The sequence below is a fragment of the Gavia stellata genome, chromosome 16 (assembly GCF_030936135.1).
Source record: "Gavia stellata isolate bGavSte3 chromosome 16, bGavSte3.hap2, whole genome shotgun sequence".
Lineage (NCBI taxonomy): Eukaryota > Metazoa > Chordata > Aves > Gaviiformes > Gaviidae > Gavia > Gavia stellata.
In genome coordinates this window covers 8,390,294-8,417,476 of record NC_082609.1, presented here as the reverse complement: position 1 = coordinate 8,417,476, position 27,183 = coordinate 8,390,294, and the positions used below count along the sequence as shown (strand labels likewise).

Below are 27,183 nucleotides of genomic sequence, written 5' to 3'. Positions count from 1 at the left end.
CATGAATTGGCATTTAATTTGATCAGTATCAATCAAGGGCAACCCCTGTTAGGGTTTTTTTTTTGTTAAACATACTACATAAATGAAACTCGGTAGATAAAACAAGCATGTGCTAGACTTAGCTTTGCATGGTGAAGCCACCTGTACAACATCATAAAAGGGAGGGCAAGATATTTATATTTGTTTTCAACATGACTAGCAAGAGAGAAGGGATTTCTCCAGGTCAAGAAAGTCCCTGCTTTTGGCAACATCCAGGGCTGAACACACTGCTTTTTGCTACAGTGATGGTAAATGCAAGGTACTATCAAGTTCTCTAGAAAGCTGCTGTTCTAGAAGTGCCAAAAACAATCCTAGATTCTAGAGTCTCGAACATGCAACATTTTGACCAGTCTTACAGCTTACCTAAAGGTTTTTCCTGTCTTGTTAGAAAAACTAACTAACTCTTTCTAAAAAAAGAAAGAACAAGGCTGCATAAGCCTTAGTGAATGTAGCATTTATCTTAGTAATTCCTAGAGGCAGGTTTTTAAATGCAGCAGCAAAGTTCATGGTATGATGGGGGGTCATGAATTTAGAAAGTTTGTCAGTACAAAGATCATTGTTTAAGAAAAAAAGTAGGAGGGATGGATTTTTTTGGGTCCAGAGCTGTTCCAGATTCTACCAGCCAAAATGCAGACTTGATACTGATAGGTGTCCTGCTCTAAGCTGAGCAGAGCCTCAGAACAACTTGAAGAGCAGTAGGTGAAAGCCAGGGCTTATACTGAAAGAAAGAAGATCCTTCTGTAGTTGTGTTAATCTGGTAAACTGTTGCCACTATCTCAAACTTGCTACATTCTGTACAAAGTACTTGAAAACCAGGAGGGGGAGCTAGTGCTTAACCAAACAGTCCTCCTACGCTTTAAGCAAGAACTATTAGGAGTTTAGATGCAGCAGGAAGACTTCACACAGGACAGATGAGCAAAACCAATTTGTCACTTTTAATTGGCTATGCTGCACTGAAACAATACTCCACAATACTGCTAGCTGTGCTGAGACACAAGCAGAAAGAGAATACAAGTCCCCCAAAGAGATCTTAAGCTCAACTTTCATCAGCTACTGTGCAGTAAGCTCAAAAGCAGATTTTACTAAAAGAACTACCCCAGTAGCACATCATAAATGGTAAAAGAAAAATCTTGAGCATCTTTGAGCATGTATCACTCAGATTCAGATTCCAAAGCCTAAACTTTGAGAATTTTAGTGCTTGATGGAAAAATCCAAAACAAGGCCTGGTTTAAAAAAATTTATTTTACAAAAATTAAAAACAAGTAGTATTTACAAGCATTTTAAATACCAGCTTTAAACCTCAACTCCTAATAATGGATTGTTTAAGCTTGTTTAAAATGCAAGACAAAGTCTTTTTTTTTTTTTTTAAAGAAATATCATTACAGAGCTGTTGGGGAAAAAAGATACTATAGAATAGCTCATTTTTTAAAAAGTCAGAATCCCAAGTTGTTCTTCCATCCTCTAACTACTTTTCAGATGTTTATAATGAAGAGAAATGGAGCTGTTTGTTTGTCTGTTGTTAAGCACATAGTAAAATTAGGGGCTGAAGAAGCAGAGGGGAGAAGAGGAACAAATATTTATCCATCTGCTGAACTACTTGTGTTGCAAGAAGAATAAAATTTGTAGGTTAAGTTGAAGAAAACAGAAGTCACAGTATTGGTCCAATCCCCTGTGAACTTTTAGGCTTCTTTCTTAATCTATTTCCAGAACAGTTTATTAATACCCATAAGAATTAAGCTGAGGCCCAGTATGGGTCAAACCTGTACCATACAGAATTAGAAACTATGGAGAGCTGATCAAATCAGCTCCAGTAATATCCATCCCCACTGTTGTTAAAGCAAATCTCTGAATATTTTTCGCTGCAAGGATCATTTTTAATATCATCCGTTCCCAAACCTCCACAGTGATCAAAGGGAGCAATTTCCACAGACTACACAAAGATAAAATAAGCAAAACATGAGGTGAAGCAGTCACCCTCACAACATGCAGAAGTTTTAAAATAAGCTCTATAAAGCACAATTTGCAAATTTTTGTGCACGTCTGTGTCCATTTTCACTGGATTTTCAGACCCTTAGCTCTACTGAATATTCTACCGTTAAGTCTTCCTTGCAGATTCTGTACAGTATAAAGAGGAAAAAAACAGAGGTATACACAGTAGGTTCTGTCTTTTGCCCTTGGTATTAAAAAGATGGCAAACCACAAATGCTGGCATTAGGAATTCAGTCAACTCTGTTCTTCTGGGTTTCAAATGAAGAAGATGCAGCTCTTCAGCAAAACTGCAGGCCTTCTGCAGGCTGCACACTGCAGATGCCTTTTGTTTGAGACACTATTAGGGAAAATGGTTGAGGACAGCAGCTGCCAATATGGTAACCATGTTCTGCTGAGGGGTACTGCTTATCATGGCTGCATGTTGTTGATAATAGCCAAAATGCTCATTTTCTCTTGCGCCGAGTCCACATCTTCATTTTGTTTCTGAGCCACTCCTGTGCCAAGGCCATACAGCCGCCCACAATACTTTGCATCATCAATTGTATCCTCAAAAAACAACTGCAGATTAAAAAAAAAAGGGGGGGGGAGAAAAGAGGTATTGTTTAATTGTGCCACTAAATCAGAAAGCACCCAATGTTAATTAAACAGCTCATTTGAAGTCAGCCACCTCTAAGATGCAACGTGGGATTTAAAACATGCATATGAAAGAGGAGTAAACAGAAGAAGCCTGTGCCAATATCAACAATTCCTATTATTGCCAGTTTGAAGAGTGATGGCTACAAGGCTCAAAAAAAAACCCAAAAAAAGACCTACATTGTGCATGCTGACATTTACGGATGGGAACTGGAGAAAGAAGAACCATAAAGAAGAATACTGCAGTACCTCTTTCATTCTGAAGAATGCCATTCCTGTGAGAAGAGAGTCCGATCCTGCCTGGTGTTGTCGTCCAATTCGCTGCAAATCCAGCTGATCTGCTACTTCTTGAAGGCCACCCTGCAATGAGAACAGAACAGAGTTTATTTCATTTATTTATTACCAAAATTGCCACGCTTCTCCAAAACGTGAGGGCAAACAATGGCTATAATGAATCAGTGCAGATTCCAGTAGTACACACACACGAGCTGTGAGTGAAACACAGTGGTAAAATACCATTCTAGAATGCATAAATACTCCTCAAATGTAGGTACTTTGCTTTCCTGCTGCGGATACTTGAGATGGCTGTGGGTACATTCATAGGTTACAAATGCTGGACCTTTCCCTCCCTTTCCTCAAACAAGGCTGTGATTCAGTAGATTAGATAAATTACTTTCAGCCCTCTGCAGTGTCTACCAGTTAATCAAGTCATGTAATAGTTCATGTAAGAAATGCTTCACCTTGCATAGGGAAGATAAGCATGCTGAATTATAATTAGCCTCTGAAATTACTGATACACAAACTGGAAGGTTATGGAAACATTCCCAATATAATACACATACCAATAAGTCTAAAACTGGGGAGGCAGTGTCTACTGGATACAAACTTAGTCATAGGTACTTATGTGTGATGACTAGCTTTTATACACATTCCAGTTTTAAGACTTGATATATGCAGCAGTTCTGTTATTTGGCTTACTGTACATTTACAGTGTGGATGCCCACCCATCACTTGCTTGCTGGGGAGATATAAGTACCTTGAGGTTTTTGCAGCTCTTCATTAAGTACTTTACATCATAAATAGATGGGAAGAAAAGGTTCAAGATATGGAAAAATTCATGTTCCTCTTCTGGTAACCTGGAATCTGTCAACAGCTTCACCATGTAGCCAAAGTCATAACCACTGAAAACAAAAACATACAGAAACCAGATAAGCAGGCAACACCCATAGTCGGTACCAATATCTCATTTTTCACAAGAGTTTTACATACTGTTGCTTTCAAACCTTAACATTTTCTGACATTCATAAAACTCCCCTAGATCAGAGCCAGAATTCATGCTGATCATCTATGTCAATGCAGGACTTTTGAATGAATGCTCCCTGGGTGCCTCCGCTAACCTCTTGTGGAACAGCTAAGCCACTGGGAAGAACACACCTCCCAAAGCTGCAAGTTTCTGTAGCTATGGGCGATACAGAAAGGCAGGAAACCCTGTAAGTATCTGTTGCCACCACCTCCTCCTCCCTCAAGTCTTTTCACTTGTGATGATATCAAGGACCAGAGGCTTTGTAACCAAGTTGCTTGAAATGCTACAAGAAAGACGTCTTAACTACACAGATCTCTTCCTCTACATAAACACAAGGTAGAAGTTGAAAAAACATCAATGTTGTAAGGAAGAAACAAAAACCTTACTTTACAATGCACACAAGTTACTAAGCATAGAAATCACATTTCAACTTGTCACTAACTTCTCCATAGAAGAAGACTGTAACAGCAAAAGGATTTGCAAGAAAGGCATACACAAAATTCAGACCACAGTAAGTGCTAGTATAAAATGAAGTGCCAAGTGTTCTTCAACTTGGCCTTTGTATCTTTAAGCTTCTTTTAAGAACTGCAGAGCTGCTAATTCTTCTCCTTAAAATCTGTGTCAGTCCCCATGGACAAAAGCAGCAATATTTCAATCAAAAAGAGATTTCTCACTTCACAGCATCAGTGACCATCTTGGACCTACCTGTGGAAGGACAGCCATTTCACACTGTCACTAAGGACGACCCCAGATGTCATAAGCAACTCAGCAAAATGCAGGGTATCGATCCCTTCTTCTTCGTGCTTCTGGAACTGCAGCCCAGAGCTGGCAAGGAGGTCTATAGAATCCTGAGAGTACATGTCCTCCCTGAAGAAGAAAAGCAGCTTTGCACTCAAGGTACTAACAAATCAGGCTCGTTTTAGAAAAATTCCCCACACACTGTGTTTCAAAAATTGGAGTGATCGGTAGGCTGTCTCTGGGTTCCACATTTGTCTCTTTAGAAAATGCAAACTGAATCAGTTTTAATACCACTACTGCAGCCTCCTACATCTGTAACAAGCTATTCCGTGAACTAGCTAATAATTCTGTTGCTAGTGCAAATTCCAAAGAATCTACCTCCATAGAACTTTATGACGCTTTGAAAAATGTCACCTCTGCAAGGCGAATGGAAGCACCACAGATGACAGCACAGAGAAAAGGGGCGTTCTCCCAAATAGGAAGACGTGCAACTCTAAGGCACTGAGCATCATTCCTGTCTACATTTTTCTTTTTCACTTGACAGCACATAACACTGTATCATCATCTCCAGTTGCATCTGTGGGCGTAAACAAAATTGCGTAATACTTGACTAAGGAAGGACAGGGATGAGTGATGATATGCTTGGTGAAGAGCTGAGCAGGAACCTGACTTCTATATTAGTTTGTTTTATTTGAGGGTGGGGGGAGGGAAGGACGTGACAGCACACAGAGCAAAATTCATGCCAAATACGATAATTGAGTTAAATGAAGTGATCACTCTGTGAAAACCACTTTGCTCCGATTTCAATACTTTTAAGAGGCTCAGAAAGTTGTGGAAGTAAATATTGCAACTTTCGAGTTCAAGAACTGTATGATCTGCACATACTAGCTATGAATTTTTATAATGTTTTCCAATGACAGTTCCATAAAAATACTGATTGATTTCCGATAAATGTGTGCTTTTGCCAGATAAACCCTCTCTTTATTTCCAGGCAGCTCTAGTGGTAATTATGCTGAGTTTGTCTTTACAGTTACAGGGGGGAAGGGATAACAAAACTTGTTTCAACTGTAACCCAGGACATTGCAGCATGCAGGAAACAAGAACAACTGCCACGCTCCGTTTAACAAGATTCATTCTCCTGAACCAGTGTGACGATTACACCTTTTTTTTTTTAGATCCCAGTTTATATTTTAGCATGGATCTGTAAAGAGGTATTTTTCTTTTTTGCTGAAAACAGCACATCCATTTATTTTTAGCAGAAAGAGATGGATTTTTTAACATATATATATATAAAAAATGTATAAAGTTTAAGACTGTAATGTTGCAGAAAAAAAGTTCAAGGCACATAAAATTGTTGGGGATTGGCTATTTATCACGGGAAAGGGTATTAAGGATAGGATTTTAGATTGGGTTGACTTCCAGTAATATGGCAAACTCCTGTCATGCCAAAATAGGTTCCCACATAATCTGTGTTAGAATCTGAATTTCTATTGCTCAGAACCAGCACTGACAGCGAATATACAGACACCTGCATTTGCCAAAGGAAAGCATCGCTTCAGCAGAAGAGAACAGGCCATTATTCCATAGCTCAAGAGACTCACGTAAGGTTGAATTTAAAGTTAAACTGCCAGGTGTTGATGCCGGAAGGATATTCTCCTTTCTCATTCGTGAAAGTCAGGCCCAGCTGGATAATTTTCAGAAGGTCAACATTACACCGAAGGAGCTGATATTGATAGTCTATGGAACTGCGGAATTCACCAATTGGCCTTACAACAACTCCAGGAAACTCTGTGTCCTAGGAGAGAAGAGGAAAACTTATTTCACCACTTACTCTATTAGGAGTCACTATTATCACTCTATTAGGCCTCTACTCAGTTCCATGCTTGCAGGTCTCAGCATTGCATTCTGTGAATTCTTCTGTAAAAATCACTTATTTTTTCTCCTTTTCCATATTCATACAGATTTTAAACTGCTACAATTCAGACATTAAAAAAACCCCTACACAATTTATTAATTATTGCATTCATTCATTTATTACAGGTTTCTTTCATGCAGTTTTATTTCATTCCAAAGTCATCCATACAAAGTCATCTAATATACAGCACTGTATAATCCAAACATCTCTTTCTCACAAAGGACTAACCCTCTCATTTTCCCTAAATCTACTAAAAATGAACTTTTATTTATTTATTCAGTTTTCTTTCATGTTCCAAATACAAGATAAATTCAGCACTCTAATCACCTTCATTTGATAGTCCAGACAGCGATAACCTTCACTGGTTTTGAGGAACAGCCAATGCCTACATTAACATAAACTCCTGCCTGAACACACTGTCATACCTACAGCCAGAATATTTTTCCTTCCTAAGAATCAACATCTGACCTCGTTAGAAAGGAGGCATCCCAGATGACTAGTTGTCACTTGCAGGCCTTTTGTCCTACAAGACCAAGGCATCTTCCATAACCAAAATGGATAAAGACATCCAAAGGACAAAGACACTGCTCGAAAACTAAAGATTTAAACCCAATTGTACATCTGACCTGTTTCATTTTTCTGTTGCACAAACTAATACATTATGAAGAGCTAAATATTAAATGAACGCAGGTTTTTAAGGTGGTCTCTCTCTTCCCCATTTTTCATTCAATCCATACTCAACACTACTGGTATTAAATCCTGGAAGGCTTCCACTGAACAGCTTTTTAATTTTTCACCACTTAACTTCTAGCTCAGTTTGGGGATAGGGGGAAATAATTTCTCACTCAAGAATCAACTTATTCCCCTACCCAAAAAAATCCCTTGACTAAGGCAATTAGGTCAAGTATAAAATATTTACCATTGCAATGTAGCTGTAACTTAGAACAATCTCTCGAATTTTCCTCATCTCTTCTTCCAGATTGTTCGCCCATACTTCACAGATAACCTGGCTGTTCTCTGCAAGGGCTGCTGGCATCTTGCAGGGACCAGAGTAAAGACAGGTGATGTTGAATTCAGATGACAGCGTAGAATCGCAAGCTGTGTGATCTTATCAGTGTGCTGTGTTAAAACATAAATAAATAACACTTCATATGAAAAAAGAGCTACATACAAGCATGAGTGCTCTGTTGAAGTCAGTCACGCTTCCATTTCCAGCTTCAAATAGCCCATTTAAAGTTTACGCCAAGTTTTTTTCTTGCTTTTATCACTTCTTGTAAACATGCTGAATGAGAAGAAAATCTAGAGCATCCGTTCAGGTCACAGGCGTGGATGCACAATTAACAGTCCAGTTATTTACAATAAGAGTAATTCTCCCTGTCTCTCTTCTTCCACCAGCATAAGCTCTGAAACTTTGGGCACAAGATGTAAAAGCAGTGAATCCTCACATTTAATACTCTTCAACTATTGCAACAGCTCTTAAAAACAGTAACGATGCTTTACACACTACATTTATAGACATGAGCTTCTCTGACGTAATTCAGGAAACACTGAAAGAAGGTATTTCAGCCTATACTAATGGCAGCTTCAGCAGTGCTACACCTAGGACAAACCTCCGGTTGTTTACCATCTCCTGCAACACCACGGGCAAAACGACCCCAGGTTTCTGCCGGCAGGGCTCAAGCGCCCCGACCACGGCCGGGCCCTGCGCGCCCCGTCACCGGGGGCTGCCTGCGGCGGGACTTAACCCAACCGCCACAGCTCAGCCCGCCACGGGGGCGCCCCCCGCCCCTCAGCCCGCCGACAAAGGCCCCACGGCCTCCGGGCCGGGCCCGCCCCGCGGCACGGCCCCCCGCAGCCCGTCCCGCCGCCACCGGCCCCGCGCAGGGCCCGGGCCACCCGGACGTGGCTCAGCCCTGTCGGGAAGTGGGAGGGCCGCCCCCCCGCCACCGTCCCCTCAGCCAGGGAGTCCCGCACAGCGCCCGGGGCCGCCCCGCCCGCACCTGCTCGCGCGCCGCCAGGCCCCGCCGCTCGCGCTCCGGGAGGCGGGCCGCCCGGCCGCTCTAGCCCTCAGTCCCCCCCGCGACTCGTCTGCTCCGGCGCTCCCCATCGCCTTCCCTGCCCCCACGCTACCTGCCCGGAAGCCGGGGCCGGGCCGCTCGCCTCCGCGCAGGCGCGATGCGGCCTCCGGGAGGGGCGGGACTTCCGGTTTGCCGCTTTGCTCTCGCGAGAGATACGGCAAAGCTGCAGGGGCGCGCGGCGGGGTACGTTGATGCGCGCGCCTGTCTCGCGGCCGCGCGCACTCCCGCGGAGGGGAGGGGAAAAGGAGGGGGCGGGGGAGGTGGAATGCCACGCGGGGTTCTGCCCAGAGTGCGCCTGCGCAAAGCTGTTGGCCTCGTCTTTCTTCCACTCCCCCCTCCCCCCCCCCCGGAGGAGCTAATGGACTCGCCCGGGCTCCCTGCTCCAGGAGCGGCGGGCGAGTCCAAAGTCCACGGGCGGGGGGAGGCATAAAGGAATTAGGTGCTCTCCTCTCCCTGAGGGAACAGGGGCCTCGAGGCCGGGTGGCCACAGGCACCCACCAGGGCTGTGCTGGGCTTCCAGCAGACGGGCGTGGAGAGCCCCCCAGCGCCCCGCATCAGGTCCCCTGTGACAGGGGCAGTGCCAGGCCTGGCTGAGCGTCCCCAAAAGAAATGGTGTCCGCTCCTCCCTCACCAAAGGGAGGTGATTGGGTCGCAGTAGAGACCCTTAGGCTGCAGCCTCCATCAGGCCTGGGCTGCTGCTGCGAGGCCTGAGTCTACCTGGGGACTCGCAGGCCTTTGCTGCACGGCCCAGCCATGGGCGCGCAGGGTTGCGGAGCGGGATGAGGGTGTATTTCTGAAGGCCGTGAGGGCAAACTGCTGCTGTCCTGGCACGTGTTGCTCATACGTTGTAGTGCATGGCAAGCTGATTAGTCGAAGTTCTGCCTCTTCCTGCAGAAGCTTAGTAGTTGTTCAAGTATCTGCTGCATCTGCAAACTTCTAAGTTGGCGTCTCCTGTTCCAGAAAGGCTATTGAAATTACATTAGCAACAGAAGTTTGTATCTGGTAAAGCAGCATCATGTAAATTCTTGTGTAACATAGCTGCCAACACTGTTGCTTTGCTGGCTGATGCTGACAGCAGATACGCACTTTATCTGGAAGCTTGTCTACTAATAATTAAGCTTAGACAGTATTTCCTTTCTTTTAGACTGCCAGCCTTCTGGACAGGCTTGCATCTGTTATAAAATACTGCAGTTCTGGTACTGTTGCAGAATTGTTATCTGCCCACCATTTGAGTTCAGTCAGAGACTTTCTTCTCACTGAATCTCAGCTACTTGCCTACCATTTTGAGACAAGTATCTGGAAAAACAAATCTTGGTATCTTTTACATGTCAGACATGGTTCAGTGTCTTAGGTCTAATCTACCTCATCAGAAACGTAACTTTTAGAAAAGGAGAGGTTTTTCCAAGTGCTGCTCTCTGTCAAGTGACCTTGGTGCTGTCAGCATCTTATGACATCCTATTACTGAACATTATTTTGGTTCAAAGTTGATCTTCATAGATGATAGTTACCATTTTGCCTTCTCAGCTCTGCAGTCTCTTGCATTGCGTAATTTATATATTACGCAATATGCTAGATTGGCAGAAAGTGATCACCTTTCTTCCCATGGTGACTTGAGTTTGGGATTTCATGCAAGAAAACATATGTTGATAGCAGGTAAATACAGCAGGTTAGATTACAGGTTAGATTACAGCACTCTGTAAATATAAGGTCAGAATTATTTTTTTCCTAAAGACTTCAGAGTAAAATCACAGAATCATTACAGTTGGAAAAGACCAGTAAGATCATCAAGTCCAACCATCAACCCAACACCACCATGCCCACTAAACCGTGTCCTGAAGTGCCACATCTACAGGCTTTTTTGAACACCTCCAGTGATGGTGACTCCACCACCTCCCTGGGCAGCCTGTTCCAATGTTTCACCACTCTCTCAGTAAAGAAATTTTTCCCAATATCCAGCCTAAACCTCCCCTGGTGCAACTTGAGGCCATTTCCTCTCGTTCTATCACTAGTTACAGGGGAGAAGAGACCGACACCCACCTCACCACAACCCCCTTTCAGGTAATTGTAGAGAGCGATAAGGTCTCCCCGCAGCCTCCTCTTCTCCAGACTAAACTCCAGACTAAATCATTTTTCTCATTCATAAACCCAGCATTGAAGGTATGTTGAATCCAGGGGAAAAAGGGAGGATGAATCTTCTCAAGCCACTGAAAATACGTGTGCCTTGCTACTCTAATAAAAATTTATTGCAGGAAATAATCACTTGTGATAATTTACATGTGTAATGTTTAACAGTTTGCATGTAGTTTAAAAAAAAAGCTGTTCAGGAATGTTTACAAGCACTGGTGGTGAGAGCTGGAAATATATTTTGCTCAAGGAGATCAGAACTTGTTTTTTCAATCATGGCTAATTTTGATCATGGCTAATAAAAAAGAATATCTGGAAAAGGCACCCTGCTCTTTAAAAAAACTCCCGTAGTTATTGTGTTTGGAAGTTACCGAACTTGCTTCCAGGTCCAGCACTCCAAAGCAGGTTCTTGACGAGTCCTCACAGCCTCTATATGGCTCTGTTAAGACCTCAGTAACAAAACAGTTTGTGTGTGTAGATCTGCTACATCATAAGGTGGAAGAAAGGGCTTTAGGTCAACGTTTTCACATTAGTCAGCTTGAGCTGCATATCCTGGATTGTGCCCTGTTGAAACGGTTGTGTGTTTCCTTTAAAAGCTTAGTAACAGCACCACAATTGATGGAAAACTTACTTATGGAAATCTTAAAACGTGAATCGAGAGTTAAAAAATGCAACTATTGCTGAACACATTTGAACCGTAACAGCAAGGCCATCATTTAGCTTTTCATAACCCTTCCATTGCTCCACAGATGCTTCCGAAGTGTACTACTGCAGTACTAGGTGGTGGCACACATGTGCCCTGGCAGATGGTTAGAAATATAGTTCAGAATGCAGGGAACTTATTATTAGGTGAGGTGCGCTAAGTTCAGGTTGCTCTTCGACATTAGAGAAGCTATCAGTGTGGGTTTGTATAGTCCTCAAAGGTAATTGATAGTTTTTCTCCTTCTAATGCTTTTTTCAAACAGAGGAACAAACAGTGACTATTACAAAAACTGTGGAGAGAGTGAACAGAAGTTATTTTATGAAGTGTCTGGTCAAAAAGCCTTTCTGCTGAGAAGAAATCAGACTTCTTGCCTGCCACAGCAAAGGTTTCACTAACGTTGGAGGGTTTGTGGTGATGACGCCAGTGCAGGGCACAGGCTAGCCAACAAACAGAAGCAGCTTTTGGCTTACTGCCAACCTGTGCTAGACACAGACTTGCAGCGGAAGGTAAATCACGTTTACATCCTTATGACTAATACACTGAGCTGTCTGTTCCTATTGGGTGCAAATATTTCAGAGATAATACATGTCGGAATTGAAGAGCGGTTAAAAAGAAACACTGAGGTCTGTGAAATTCACTGTCTTATCACCCACTTTTGGTTATTGGATGATCAGTCCTCCCACTGCAAGCGCAAGTCCAAATAAAGATCAGCTCAGGGTAACGTTCGTATGGCACTCCTCTCTTGAAATGCCAATTTCCACTTCCTCCTCTGCACATGTGTAAATAGTTTGAAGGAATTGCATTCCTCCCTGTTGAGTCTGTTGTGTCTGTGATAAATAACAATTAGTAGCAACGGCTAAGAATTACAAACTCTACAAATTCCCACTAGGGAATAGTTAGGATTAGTCAAGAGAAAGTGTCACTGAAAACAGTAACACAGTCTTAAATCTGAAATGAGGCAACAGCGAATGTTTACCATACTAAGAGGACAGATAGCGTGAGGTTGGGAGGGGAGTTCTGGGAATACTCTGCTTCCAGAAAAACGTTAATTGATAAAAACACAGATGTAGTGGTAGGTACAAGAAACCACGCACAGACGATGAGGCACCACCATTCATGCTTGCCGATCTCTCTGCAGCTCTAGCTGCTGCTAGCTTGAGATGCTCCTTACCAAACAAGAGCGTGTCTTGCTTCACCTGCGAACAGCCATACAAGGCTAATTGTGAGGCAGAGGTGATATTCCTTGTTTTTCCTTGTGTGGAAAAATAAATCTGGAAAGTTATGGCGAGTAATACCCTCAATTCTCAGACCTTCGTTCATAATAGGGTACTGTATATTAGGTAAGTAACACAGATTGAGGCCACATTTGCATAATAAAGACCAGTGCATCTTGCTCTCTGCAATACCATAATTACAGACTTTATGGTTTGTAAACATCATATTTAAAGACAACTGAGCCCAAGCACGTGCTAACCTATTTGCATCTTGTCCTTACAGATGGAACCAATACCTGTAACTGGTTGAGGACACTATGTAGCAACAGCATTGGTGTAATTTATAGATTTAGTGCAACACAACGAAAACTGGACTGCTGCTTTTTTGCCAAGTTCCACAGTAACCCTTACCACTTTTAACAAATACACCTTTGACCCATTCAGTTGCGCTAGCACTAGCTATTTTGTCCTCGAAACATGAGTTAATGCATTATAAAACCTGCTTATCTTTAAAGTGTAGGTGGCTTTTTTATTCTCAGATACAGCCATTAACTCTTGATGAAAACCTCTCACCTGCAGAGATGTATTCCAAATGCTTAACTGAGTGACAGCATGCGCATATGCACAGGAACACTGCCAGTACTAACAGTGACATGGCACTGGCTTCACATGACTTGTCTGGGAGGGGACAGCCAGCTCCTGCTTGGGAAACACACCCCTGTCGCCTTCGCCTAGACCTCATAAAGTGTCCACAGCAGTAGTGAAAGGTGAGGAGTTGAACTCTGGGCTCTGAGTAGACACAAAGGACCTCTCCTAGGCTACCATCAGCAGGAGGTGAGCAATGAATGGGCAGCCAGAATTCAGGGGTGTAGTAGCTTGAAAAGATACGATAGAAACTTGGAGGAAATAATTAAAAGGCAATGTCATGTGTCTGTTTAAAGGATGATTGTAAGTTTTTCTAGGAACTGTGGTTGCCTTGAGATCTGTGCAGTGCTTGGCACAGTAGGACATCCACCAAACACAAAGTCTAGTCCTGTGTCTGTCCACATACTGTGGCTGATTGATAGGCAAATTTTCAGGTGATTGGGTTAAGTTGTCCTTACGTTTTCCTTTCTCTACTTTCATGGATAGTCATAGCCTTTTTTCTCTCAGGCGCGGTTGTTTTCCACTGTCTGTACACCATAAAGGTTGATTCCGGTGAAGTAAGGTCTACAACAGAGGACTCAAGCAGGAGGGAAAAAGGAACACCAAGCAACTGTGGTAGGCAGCCAGTCCATCGCAGCAGCCATACCCTGTTACTCGGCACCTGCCAGCAGCAGGACTATTTGGCTGGTGTCAGAGGAAGGATGCAATGCGATACAATACTGGGTACAATACAAGGAGAAGTGGACACTTGTGCAGCTTCAGCTTGGGACTGTCTGGGCAACAGAAATGTGAGGGGACAGCAGTGATGGAACATAAATAATAATTGTAAAAAATATGGTAGTTCTTTTCTTTTCAGGTTATGTTGAGCATTTTAAAATATGACTTTGACAAACTAGGTTTTTCTGATACCTGAAATGGAAAATTCAGTGAAAACCGATCTGTGACTTAATGAACAGTTGTTGGACAAATTGTGAAATACATGGAAATAATTAAAAAAAAAAGTATTAGAATTCTTTATTGACTAGTGTATGTTTCCCTTTTAACGTCAAGAGACTGACTGGAAAGACAATTACTTCAGGGTTGAGAATTTGGTTTGGATCAAATTTTGTGATAACTAGTTTGAAATAACTGAAAAGGAACTTTTTTTTTTTAAACAGCACCAGTTCTAGCTAATATTTGGAAATAGCTGCAGGCAGCCGAGATCTTCACTGGTTGATTCAGGGCTGTATAACATGCCAACGTGAGATCAGTGCCAAGCAGTTAAATGGCTTTTTTGTTTGCCGAAACAGTCATGGTTACACGAATGCTTTTTTAGTGTATTTGGTATATTCTGAATCAGAAGAGACATTATCCAACAAAAAAGGAGTAGGTAATGAGATGTTGGGGAAAACCTAATCCATCAGAATTTATCTTGTTTTAATGGAAATAACGTAAAATTTTATTCTGTAAATGTGACTTAATAAAGGTAGGCTACTGAGATTTTGGGGAGAGGGAGGGTAAGCAGACATGGCAGTACTGTTTCGAACTGGAAGTCTTTGCCCACACAAGACTTCTATCATAATTTGATTATTTTAAAAGGAGTACTACTAGAAATGTGATTATAATTTTAACTCTTTCCTAAACTCACAGAATATGAGACTCGATCAAGGAATGGCTCTTTCTCCTACTGAAAACTCAGAGTCACACCTTGTACTGTGCTCTGTGCTCTAGCTCTTTGCATGCAAAGATTCAGCAGGGTTTGACTCAGCACTGCTGTATGGAGGAACCATTCTGGAGCATGAGCCTTCCAGCAAGGAGCTAATAGTAACTGAGATACCCCTTTTATAGCTGCCTCTCTAAGATCTAATGTTGTCTCCTACAAGGTCATGAGAGTAGAATAATCTCTTTAACCACAGAAGAATCTGGCCAACACTATTTACTATACCGTCCCAGCAGAATATTTTCATGTTGCTGTTTTCAGCTCCCTACTGGGCGGTTGTAGAGAAGACAGGGAGGTGCACAGCAAAAGGACAAGGGATATGAATTATAACAAGGGAAATTCTGATTAGATACTAGGGGAAAAAAAAAACCTTACAGTGAAGGTAGGCAAATACTGGAACAGATTTTCCAGAGAAGCTGTGGAATCTTCCTGCACACAGATAGTCAAAACTCAACTGTTCAAAACTCCGAACAAGCTGCTAAGAAAGCTAGAATGGAGCAAAGCCTCAAAAGCGAATGGATTATTCAAGCTTGACATATTTCAAGCATCAGTAGTGTTTTCTTGAGACAGTCGGCACACCTGCACTGAGAGGACCTGTGTGACGAGATGGGCATACAGTGCATGTTACATAACATAAACACATCGTTGTGATCAGAAGGTCTTTTACAAATGAAAATGAGATCAATTTGTCCTGTGGCAAGTTATTTATGCTGTTCTATTCAGACTAGCATTTATTTGTGATCACTACTTACAGGTATTCTTCATCAGATATGTTAGAGTCCAACTATATTTTTTCCAGTAAGGTTGTGGTTGGCAAACTTGCTAGATCAGAGAAAAAAAACATACAGAAGATCTCCTAGACTGGCTCTAGTAGCTCACAGAGTCTAACGGCAAGGAGCTCTAGGTCTGGGGAAAGACGAGAAGTCCCAGGACACTGTGACTTCCTTAACACTTTCTCATTTTAAGCAATAGCACCTTAGGGCACCTCTCACACTACTTTTTCTGGCCAAGGGAGACAAAGTTAACATTTTTTTTTAAGGCTGCTACCAAAAGTTAGCATTTCCCATAGGAGTATATACAACCCTAGTGTCGAAATAGGGCGTTTGGAGTTCGGGCTCATGGTTTCAAGTTTCAAATCACTTTTTGCCTCATTTTTTTTTCTTCTCAGAATTGTTTAACATCTGTTTCTTTCACTAAAGTATGTAATTTGGTGGACCGGCCTTATCCTTTTCTGTCCATGAGTAACAGGAACCCAAGCAGGAAGAAGATGTCCAATTTTTCTGTCTTGTGCCCCTTGACCTGCATACTAACATGTAACATAGGGAAACAGAGCTGGAAGCACCTATAAATAAACAGAGTTGCATTTGTAAGAACACACCTGTAAAGCTATCATTTCAAAGCTGAAGTATAGCCTCCTGGCTAATATGGGGACTTCTTTTTAGCAGTGTACGCTTCTTTTCTGAAACACTGCAAGAGAAGTACTCCCAAGAGGCTTGCTAGCATCATAAAGGTAATAGAATATAATATTTCTAATGAATAATTTTCCAACTGTTTTTCTTTGTACCTTAGCTAGGTGCCTTCCTACCTTCTTTGTACTTTCCTTTTTACCTTAGGTAACGTAGTTTGCCCATGCATGAATATTCCTCTGTGCATGAGAAGCAAAATGGATTAAATTCTGCAATCCTCAGTAATCTGGCCTTCATATTATTAGAATTTATGTGTTTGTTCTTAAAGACTGGGTGAAACCAAGAAAACTTTAAGGAAAGTTTTGTTAGCTTTTGCTAATTATAATTTAGGTAACACTGCAGCAATATAAAAACAGCTACACAATAATCCCTAGGACAACCACAGCACGTCCTGAAATACAGAGATCTTTCCATGGCTATGGATAGCAGTCAAGCCCCAGCAGCTATTTAAACCTTGGGGTTTTTTTTTTTCCCCCCATTAAAACCACCAACAAATGCTCAAGCCAGAGCCAAACGCAGGGAGATTTATTACAAGGTGGCCACCTGTCCATTTAGGACTTTAAACCCTCAAATTGACCATAGCGGGAATTGAAGCGAAGATTATTTTCTCACCTACAACATTCTTAAGCTGTAATTTACAGTTCCTCTGCCACATGAGTGAAGACTATGTGGGGCTCTACTATGTTAATTCTTCGTGGCACAAACTCGCATTGTTGTAGTTGGATTTTTGGTTTCATCCTTGTTAGTTTAACAGCATGCCGTCGTTATGGAAGAGCGCATGTCCCATGTCATCATTTCCTTGCAGTCCGTGAAGGGCTGCAGTTCCTACCGAGCGCAGTGTATTCCTGGGCCAGATCAAGGGAGGCAGCCGTGCCACGACACGCCAGTGCCATGATCAAAAGCTTTGGTTTTGGCTGTTCTCCCATTTTTCTTTGTTACCCTTGCATCCCCGCTAGTCTTCTGGGACAATACTAACTCATCAGGAAATAAGGGGATTTTTCTTCTCAAGAGCTCAGCTTTGCTCCATGGCCAATGTGAAGGAGGGAGCAGGACAGGACAGAGCACAAAGAGTAAACATTTTACAGTTTTGCAATTGAGCTCGAAGTTGAGGGGATTTGCTGTTGTCAGCAGTGTAGTCTTCCACCCTCCAGCTGTACAAGGTTCACTTACTCAGATCACCTCTTATTTCAGATGAAAAGAGACTCTGGATATTCCACTGTGGCTGAGCAGCAGAAGCAGGTAAAGGCTCAAGGTCATCTTTTAAAGAATGCGTTATGCAGGTGCTTTGGAAGGCTGGATGTGTTGAATCATCTTCTAAGATAAGTGACAGACGCACCCACGCTCTGATCACTTTAGCACAACAAAGAGCTCATCTTTTACCACTACAGCAACGTTTTCCTAGATTTTTTCCCTTCCAGTGGACTGCAGCTACAGCACCAAGTGGTGAAGGGCCTGTAATCTTTGCTTGCGTGGCAAGAGACCACAACGCTGGACTGTAGCCAGAAGCTGTGCCACCTAACTGGGCCCAGTTCTCAAAGTGGTCCTGCTAAACAGTATGTTTCCCAGCTGACGTGCCCCAGTCTCTTTACCTTGCAGGCAGCAGCCCTGTTCTGCAATTAAGGAATTTGCCAACTTGTACAAGCCCTTTAAGGGCAATATCTCAAGCAATCCATGGATCAGAGTTTGGAAACTACTGTGCTGGAGCTGTTGGCATGAAGAGAAACAGGGTGTTAGCACTTGGACTTGATGAACAAGATTTTTTTTTTTTTCCTATGTAAACTCCGCTGCATCTACAGCTCATGTAATTATAGTGTATGAGATTCCTTCACGTAATCGCTTCATCACGTGCAATAAAAACACAGCCTCAAAACAAGACAGTTTCTAGCCAAAGGGCTTTTAAAATAGCTCAATCATCAAGCTGCAGGGCAAGAGTCCTTTAAATTACCTCCTTCCCAGTTGCTAACTTGATTAAAAAATAAAAAAAAAGTAAAAGAAAGGATAAGAGGAAACGCTTGTTTGTTTTAATGAGGAAAGTTTCAGTGCTAATGAGCAAAGTTCTGTCCTGGGACAAATCAATATTGCTGACAAGTCCTGGGCGATGTTTAATGTTCTGTAGCTGTTACAGAACCTTGAAGAAGCTCTTAGTGCTGAAAGCCATGAAAAGAGGATTCCTCCATATTGCATTACCCTAAACACACCTGCATGCAACGTTTATTAGTGAGCTGTCCCTCTTGTTTGTCCTCTCTGACAGGAGACAAGCAGGACAGCAACTATGAATCACGCAATTTTTACTATAGTCTGTTTGTGCAGCACAACAACACAGTTCAAAACAGGAAGGACAGAGTAATGAACAAGACACTAACTGGTTATTACACTGTATTATTTTAGAATTGCATTGATTTTATTTTTTTTTTTTAACATTTATCCTGCAGGTAAATATAATGCATATTCACCTAAGAAAACCCAAATTAAAGATTGCTGAACTCCAGAACCACTTCCAACTTGGGCTACTCTGAAAGACAGACAGTTATTTATACATTTGCCATATATTTGCTAAACAACTTGGTTTGGAATATTGAAATGCTCAAATATATTGAATACTGCTTTTTGAATATACTTATTCCTGGAATCAAAAGGTTTCACTGGTAATTTTCTGACTCTCTTGCAGTTGTTTTGTATAGTTAAAATCCTTACTGTGATAAAAGAGCCACACTAACATCACAGGTGCCTTATGCCGTACACAGGAATATTTCTTCAGTAGATAACATTTCTGTGACTGAGAGTAGGGATTTAGAGAACTTCATACTTTTGAGATGTTGAGTATTTTAGCTCCTTGTTAATGTGCAGTTGTTCTATACAGATGGCACATGGTACCTACCAGCCAAGTTGTACTCTCAGTACCAGAGCTGAGTTGTACCTGTGATGGCCTAAAGGCACAGCAAAGTGAATTACACAAAGAAAGGGAATATCCTGTATTAAACCTCTCTTATACTTGGGGAAAAAAAGGCAAGCTTCTGGGCACATGAGCCTGACTTCAGAATCGATCTTCAAAGCAAAGAGGAAAGTTGAGAGGAGTGGTTCTGGATTAACTGGATCTGTTAATCAGATCATCTGAGTTCAGCAGTTCTTGACTACTGTGGGGAGAAAGCATACTACATACTGGGAGTGAGAATATACTGGTGAGGTGAGGGAAGTGTTGAGATGGAGCACCATTCCTTACCCCCAGGTCTTCTGTGCCTACTGCTCTGAGTTATCCAGAAGCCCCTTATATTATAGTCCTCCAGGTACCGAGAAGCCTGCCCGATGAAAATGGGGGGCGGGGGGGTGGTGGAATATCAGTGGACTTTCTCTCCCTTGGTTATTCCAGGGAAATTCCATGTCAGTGACACTTCAGGTGACATGGCAGATGGATGTGTGTGTACTCCCCCCCTCAATTACACACAATATCCCATAACAGCTTTGTTATTATGTTCTTTAGAGTGTTTGTGAAACAAAACAGGCCATCACAGGACTGCCTTGGCCTCCTGCATTTCAAATACAAAGAATGCTAGTGTAGGACACAGCTGCACATGCTTACTCTTGTTGTTTGCTCACAGGAAGGGAAGCTCTGGGATGCCATGAAGATCACTGCCTGTGTCCTTGGTACAGGCCTACTCATATTCACCGCCTTAGTGAACTCTGTTTCTTGGTAAGATTGTTCGAACAAAGGGGCTTGAGGAGAAACTTTTCGGTGGAGAGGGGGAAAAAGTGGATGATGAAAAGATGGGCAACCAAGAACACTTATTCCCACAGGTACGTGCAGAATATCTGGGACACTTCAGGCCATTTCTGGCAAACAACGTGGCTAAAGTTCTACTACCGGTATGAGGGAAAGGAGTGGACAATCTTCCTCCTTGGTGAGTTACTCAGGTTAACAACCCTCTGTTGTAGGCAGAACTATCCATGTATTACATCTAAAAGGGGGACATGGACATGCCTTCCCAACTCACTAGTCCTCCCACTGAAAAAGCACATGTAGGCTTCAAAGCCAGCCACAGCTGATGTAGGGTAACTGTGCTGCCTTTGGACTGGTTCATCATTAGACCCCCTATACAGACTTAAAATTTAATCTTTTTGCTGTTGCTGAAATGGCTTCCATTTAAAAACACACTCTTTGCTTCTGTGAGAGCTGAATGACTCAGTAGAACTAATTACTGAAAATTAAAGTGAATTTTACTCTTGCTGTAGCACCTATAAAACTCTTCTCTGCCTGTGATTAACAGCTAGTGAACAGGCCTGATAGCAACGTTCAAAGGTCCCAGGGATCAACTTGAACTTATCCAACCTGTATTTAAAACCCACCCATGACAGAGATCCCCCAGCCTCTCAGAAAAGCCCTTTCTTAGCCTCAGGTGTGGCAAGTTTCAACCTACAAGACACTCATCTACCCTAACCTCCTTCCCATTCCCTAGGTCTTCTCCAGGTGTCAGAACCTACGCATATTCCATTTTAAAGCCTCTCAGGGCAGGGGATACACAGCTGGCACATCTGGGTCCCAGCAAGGTCCTCTGGATACTATGCCACTGTATTTGGTTTCCAGTTTAGCCATAGCTCTCAATTTATTCACACATCTCTGCCCCTTCCTTATGCCACAGGGGCTGCATTGGTTCCTAGCCTTGCTTTCTGGTGCTTCAATGGAATCCTTATGGTGGCTGATGTAACCGGGAAGCCAACTTTCATTACTCGCTATCGCATTCAGCTGGGCAAGAATGATCCTGTAAGTATTTCTCACTTTCCCTCTTCTGCTGGCTAAACACTTCCTGCAGTCTCTTAGGCTAGGAGCAGGAAGAACAACCTGTTACGCTTTTCTCTTGCAACCAGATAGTATTCAAGGAGAATCAAGCTGAGTCTTGCATATCCACTGCAGAGAAGGCGGCAGTTCCTGTAATTAGGCTACTGATCAGATCTGGATTGGCGGCTTGTTAAAAAGTTGATCCCAAAACTAACACCGAAACAGCCTACAAATCTTAAAGCTCTTTATCCTCCCACTTAATGCCACACTGCTTCCAATTTAGCCTCAAGTCCTGACTTCTCTTTTGCAGGTGGACACAAAGAAATTGCGCCAAGCCATCTACACAGCGCTGTGTAATCAGTTCTTTATCTCCTTGCCGATGCTTGTGCCCATGTTCTACATCATGAAATGGTGGGGCAACACCTTCAGCAAGGAATTACCCACCTTCCACTGGTTTCTTGTGGAGCTAAGTGTCTTCACCTTAATAGAGGAAATTCTCTTTTATTATACACACAGGTGAGCCGGGCACAGGAACAGGACTCTGGTTTTCCCCCATGCCTTTAAGCTTATACCCATCTCCTGCAACAGCAATGGTCCCAGTCCCCTCTCTTCCACCAGTCTTGTATTTATATGGGAAAATTTACAGGTCCTGGAATCCACCCTTACAACATGAGGCTTGGGTCCTGCAATGCTGCTAGTAACTCTAGTAAGCAAAAATGGGTAAAATTACAAAGGTGGAGCAGCTTAGAGGCTAAGAAAAAAACAAAACAGCTAGCTTCACACAAAAGCTCTAACCCAACATTCTTCAAAAAGAGGAGAACAAGACTGCCTATCCTGAATAAAAAAAAAAGCTCAAGAGGCCAGTGACTGATCTCCCGTTCACTTGTACAGCACCTATGAAATGGGGCCTGGCTTCTGACACTGCAGGCTTTCTAAGCACCGACACCAACATTAAAGGAAAAACCTAAAGCAAGGAAGAAAAAAGCCTGCAAGGCTGCGCAGAAGCAAGCACAGCATTCTCAGAACTATGTGGGTTTCCCTTTTGGACAAATGCACACAAACCCCCAATTTCTTAAGGGCCCATTGAACCTAAAATTCTGCCTCTAACAGTTGCCAGTAGGTGAAGTCAAAACAGTGAAAATATAAAGTGAGCCTCCCCCTCAGGAGTACTCCCAGGTTTGAGAAATCAGTCATTCAGGGACTTTGATTTATGGGCTTTATCCGGACTTAAGTTTAACATCAGTCAGTGGACACATACATTAAGTGAGGGCTCTGTGTTAAAGAGAGAGGGGAAAGCCAGGAGTCCTACACTCTTATTCCCAGCTGCTCTAAAATCTTTATTTTAAAGAAAAGGCATGAGCAAGTCCCCAGCAGAAATTCTGTCTTGGGTTACTCTACATTCCCTTCTTACAGCGCTCAAAACCTACATTTCTCTGTTTTCTCTACTTAGGCTTGTTCACCTCCCGCTCCTGTATAAGCACATTCACAAGAAGCACCACGAATGGACAGCCCCCATTGGCGTGGTCTCCATTTATGCTCACCCGCTAGAACACATAGTAAGTGGATTCCCCCATGGTCACCCTCCAGTTCCTGCATGGAGCGTGATTTCCGTGGGATGAGGAGGAGTGGTAAGAGAGGAAAAGCAAATGGGCCCTTGAACTCTTCTTTCTTAGGAAGAGGAAGGTAAGCTGCATTGCCAAGAAGCCTGGCTGTAGAAGGGTTGCAGGACCCGTTCACACTGAACTCCGCTACCTTTAAGAGCACAGATCCAAGGGCCTCCAACAGATAAGGAACTGACAGAATGGTGCTTCCTTGAGCACAGAGAGGGCTGGGAGCACAGACAAGGCTTTCAGCACGAGATATGACGCTTACACAATCTGGGTTACTGCATGGAGCCAGAATTCTGTCATGATTATCATGCTGATGGCTGGGATCACTGTTTGCAGGAATGTCTCCCAGTGCTGCTCCAGCCGAGACTTGTCATGCAAACACATCCCATCTTCAGAAGATGCCACTTCTCAGTACCATCTCCTGTTAACAATAGTCCTAGGCTGCAGCACCAGCTCTAAGTCTCCCTAATTGACAGTCTTTGGGCAGCAGAATGACTTTTTATATTCAAGAGGCCAGCTGAGCCTAGCTGTTGCAGTAAGCTTGGTCTGGGCAGCCATAGCCCTTTGTGCCACGGGTGGGACACAATGAAGTGATGCAGCTGGGATCATCGCATCGCTGCCTTTGACTGCAGATGTCCCCAGGCCTGTGCCCTTTGACAGCTACGTTTCCCAAGAGCAGCTTCAGCGTTATTCCAAGGTGAAGCTGAAATTCAGACCTCTCACTCCAGGGTGATTTACTGGAATAATGCTGCCCTCACACCCCTGGTTTGATGTCACATCCAACTTTTACTACAAGCTTAGGGAGCTTGGACTGTGACTATGTTTTGAAGTGAGTAGAACTCAGTTAGCTCAGAGTAAATTCTTTCTTTGATGATTATGCAATTTTAGTAAGGTATTGGCAGAGGGATCTTCCCTTTGTGCTGTTTGCGCAAAACTCATGCAATTTATCACCCAGGTGAAACAATTCAGCTCCTAGAGGAGAGTCAGCTTGTTGTGGACTGATTAATGAGGTAGCCTTTGCTTCTCTTTTCTAGCTCTCCAACACACTGCCTGTCATGACTGGCCCGATGATGATGGGGTCTCATATTGTTTCAATCTCAGCATGGTTCTCCATTGCTCTCATAACAACAAGCATTTCACACTGCGGCTACCACCTGCCCTTCCTACCATCGCCAGAGTTCCACGACTTCCACCACCTCAAGTACGTATGGGCACTGCTCAGCTTCCTCTCCTGCCTGTGCCCTGGCACTGCTGACAGGCAAAGCTCCTTCCTGAGGGTCAAGAGGGTTTGTGTAACTCGGGTACAAGCAGAGAAGCCTGTCTAGTTTGCGCGGTAGCAGGCTGAACGCTGTCAGTTCTTAAAGCAGTTACAGAGATCGGGATTTCGGAGGACCCCAGCCCACTGCCCATACAGCTGCCAGCCACCTCACTGACATCTACCCTCCTCCACCAGCTGACTTTCTCCAAAGCACAAACACCACAGCTGCGGCTGGGCATTTCAAGTTTCCTAAGATTACATGGGAGGAAAGAAAGCAGTGAGTGTCTGAAGCAGCAGGGATCAGGACTTTCCCCAGCACAAGCACGGGGTCAGCGGCGGTTCTCTGCGAGGCTCTTCCTAGAAGTTTAGCAGACACTGCATGTGATCTAGAAAAAAGGCAGAGCAAGGGGCAAGTCACACAAATAAGCTTGCAGGGAACCTCCCTGCCTGTCCTCCTCCCGTACCATGGGACTAGTAACACTGATCAGATAACACCTTGCCCAAACAATTGCAATTAACCCTTCCTGGCAGAGATGCCCAGCCTCCTCCTACACTGGAGAGTTTCAGCAGGTTGTTCAGGGATACATACCACAGTAGTGGAAGAAGCGTTCCCATCTCCCAGATGTGCACTAAGTTCATCGACATACTCCCTCGAACAGTTTGCCTGTCCTGCAGAAGCAGCCAGTGTGGCAGCTCTGTCACCACCCAAATGCTGGGCAACACCCAAACCACGATGCCAGTTCTTGTTATCAGTCATTTCCTCCGAAGCTGGGCCGGTGTCAGGACATGGATCATGGCAGAGCTGAGACGCTCTGGGCAGAACGGCTGTGCCGGCATCCCAGTGCTGGGAGCACAGCAGCTCCGTGTCCCAGGGCAGCCAAGTCTCGGGAGCACATGGACATGGCAATGCGGCTGTCCAGCTGCTCCCGCAGCTCTGAGCCACCCGGCAGAAAGGTGGCTGTTGTTCAGTGCTGCCATTTCTGGGTAACGATGGCACCAGAGAGGGAAGTTGCAGGAGAAGTTTTACCCAGGTTTCCATAGAGCTGCGAGGGAGACTAGTGCAGTGGCAGGAATCGCGTGGATGATGTGTCAGGGCTCTGAAAGGAGATGGAAATAGGAAGGGCCAGGTGACCTCAGTAACTTCCAGTGATGTTTACTCTGGTTTCCAGGTTCAACCAGTGCTACGGAGTCCTGGGAGTGCTGGATTATCTGCATGGAACAGACAGAGTGTTCAGACAAACCAAAGCCTACGATAGACACAGGGTCCTCCTCAGCTTCACACCACTCTCAGAAAGCATCCCCGAGGCACCCAAGAGGGTAGAGTGAACCCAGCAGCCTGCATTTCTTGTGGAGCCCAGTGACTAGCAGAGCGAGAGACAATGATTATGCCAAATAGTATTTTAATTGGGAAACAAATTATTGTTCACATGTAACAAAACCCGAAGCTGAACTTAAACATGCTGCTTGAGATGACTGCACTTTTGCTGCCTGTTATTTTCTACCTAAGGCACAAAAAAACCCCTAAAACTGCTCTAGAAAGCTATTTTTTAAACAAAGTTTAGAGGGTTTTTCCTTAATTACTTGCACTGTTCCTTGGCTCTAGCTACCTACACGTAAGGCAGATGTGATCTGGGCCACATGGCTTTGGGGAGTTCCTAGGGAGTTCTCATTATTAAGGTTTTAACAATTCAGTTTTCACAAGCCATGCTTTGGCCTCTTTCAGCAGCATTTTATAGAAATACCAGCAAGATCACTGTAACTACGTATGATAGGAATTCACTATTTTTCTGAGACTCGGAACACCTGGGATACAGGATGCAACCCCATGGAAAGTCAGCAAGGCTACAGCTTTAGAAACACTCTCCCCTGCACATGCAACAGAGGCCTGACCTCCCCCGGCAGTTTCTCTTCGTGCGAGAGGTCAGTACAGGTCTGAATTAAGGGTTGTCACATCCTCACCTCCGCTCCACAAACTAATGTCTGCAAACAAAGCCAGTTTCCTCCTCGTGGGACAGGGAAGCAGAGCTGGGAGCCGATGTGGTGCACAGCAGAAGCCCTGGTACATCACCTCCTCCCACTGAGCCTCATCTTGCTTCCCACATGCCGAAGGGAGGCACGAACCAAAACAACAAGCTCTGTGCAACAATAAAACATGGAAAGAGACTTTCCAGGGAAAGAGTCATTGCTGCTGTCCTGACCTGTGTGGATGTCAGTGAAACCCTGTAAGAAAGGACCCAACAAAACCCACCCATACCTTTATGCACATCCGTAAGTATCTACACAACCCATCTCAAGACACGCTGCAAATTTTCTCCAGGACCTCTAAGTCTCAATCCTGTCTGGGGGCCTGGGACAAGAATGACACCTGCCTCTCAGCACTGCTAGACCCATGTCCTAAGCAACCCCTCTGAGGGGAGGGCATGCAGGGCTGACCTGCGCTGCACTTACCTGGTGTGAGCCCAGCTCTACCCGGGGAAGCGGCTCTCTTCTCCTGCCCTCCTCCAGTCCCTACAACCACAGAAGGATGAACCCAGCCCGTTCATCCACCCACAGCCGCCTGGGGAGGGCGAGTCAGCAGAACAGAAAACCCAGGCTGCATTGTCTTTTGAAGTTTTTATTTTTATACATTTTTTTTGTATTAAAAAGGAAAAAGCATAATTACCACAAATTACAAAGGACTAAAGCATTACTAGAATAATGAATCACATCAGCCTAGAAAGCAGATACTCTGAATAATATTAATGTTATAATACAAGCTCTCATTCAAGTATTTTACATTTTTCTCTTTTCCTTTTATATGTGATGATGATCCTAGCACATGGGTCAAAGATTATGTACTATCGACAGAAGATGGATCATGTACAGCGGGCCATATTAACAAGATTTTCCTCCCAAGTGATACATGGTCTGTGATGAGTCATTTTAAGTTTGTCTCTACGATAAATGCAGCTGAAGAAGGTTGCACACACTTTCTAGTTTTGGGAAACAGAAGGCTGAG

General features: G+C 43.7%; 2 protein-coding genes across 2 annotated transcripts; one reads left to right on the top strand and one right to left on the bottom strand.

The window, feature by feature from the left end:
• Positions 1 to 1,322: 1,322 nt before the first annotated feature.
• CNOT8 (CCR4-NOT transcription complex subunit 8) lies at positions 1,323 to 8,767 on the bottom strand. The gene is made up of 7 exons (XM_059825328.1): positions 8,748 to 8,767; positions 7,537 to 7,736; positions 6,304 to 6,497; positions 4,670 to 4,831; positions 3,698 to 3,842; positions 2,911 to 3,021; positions 1,323 to 2,586 (listed from the first exon to the last, which is right to left on the bottom strand). The coding sequence occupies exons 2-7, from the start codon at positions 7,651 to 7,653 to the stop codon at positions 2,437 to 2,439; spliced, it is 879 nt and encodes a 292-aa protein (XP_059681311.1). The 5' UTR covers positions 7,654 to 7,736; positions 8,748 to 8,767; the 3' UTR covers positions 1,323 to 2,436.
• An 8,970-nt stretch (positions 8,768 to 17,737) lies between these two features.
• On the top strand, positions 17,738 to 25,564 carry FAXDC2 (fatty acid hydroxylase domain containing 2). Its single transcript, XM_009822003.2, has 8 exons — positions 17,738 to 17,785; positions 20,143 to 20,234; positions 20,339 to 20,442; positions 21,181 to 21,302; positions 21,628 to 21,833; positions 22,768 to 22,873; positions 23,962 to 24,128; positions 25,355 to 25,564. The coding sequence occupies exons 1-8, from the start codon at positions 17,738 to 17,740 to the stop codon at positions 25,509 to 25,511; spliced, it is 1,002 nt and encodes a 333-aa protein (XP_009820305.1). The 3' UTR covers positions 25,512 to 25,564.
• Positions 25,565 to 27,183: the final 1,619 nt, after the last annotated feature.

Bases quoted from the DNA above. Each gene is read 5' to 3' on its own strand.
- CNOT8 (XM_059825328.1), bottom strand. From the start codon at position 7,653: ATGCCAGCAGCCCTTGCAGAGAACAGCCAGGTTATCTGTGAAGTATGG. The intron at 3,022-3,697 runs GTACTTATATCT...TTCTCATTGCAG, and splicing joins AGAGCTGCAAAAACCTCAAG to GGTGGCCTTCAAGAAGTAGC. The intron at 2,587-2,910 runs GTACTGCAGTAT...TTTAATCTGCAG, and splicing joins CATTCTTCAGAATGAAAGAG to TTGTTTTTTGAGGATACAAT.
- FAXDC2 (XM_009822003.2), top strand. From the start codon at position 17,738: ATGAAAAGAGACTCTGGATATTCCACTGTGGCTGAGCAGCAGAAGCAG. The intron at 20,235-20,338 runs GTAAGATTGTTC...TTATTCCCACAG, and splicing joins TTAGTGAACTCTGTTTCTTG to GTACGTGCAGAATATCTGGG. The intron at 20,443-21,180 runs GTGAGTTACTCA...CTTATGCCACAG, and splicing joins GTGGACAATCTTCCTCCTTG to GGGCTGCATTGGTTCCTAGC.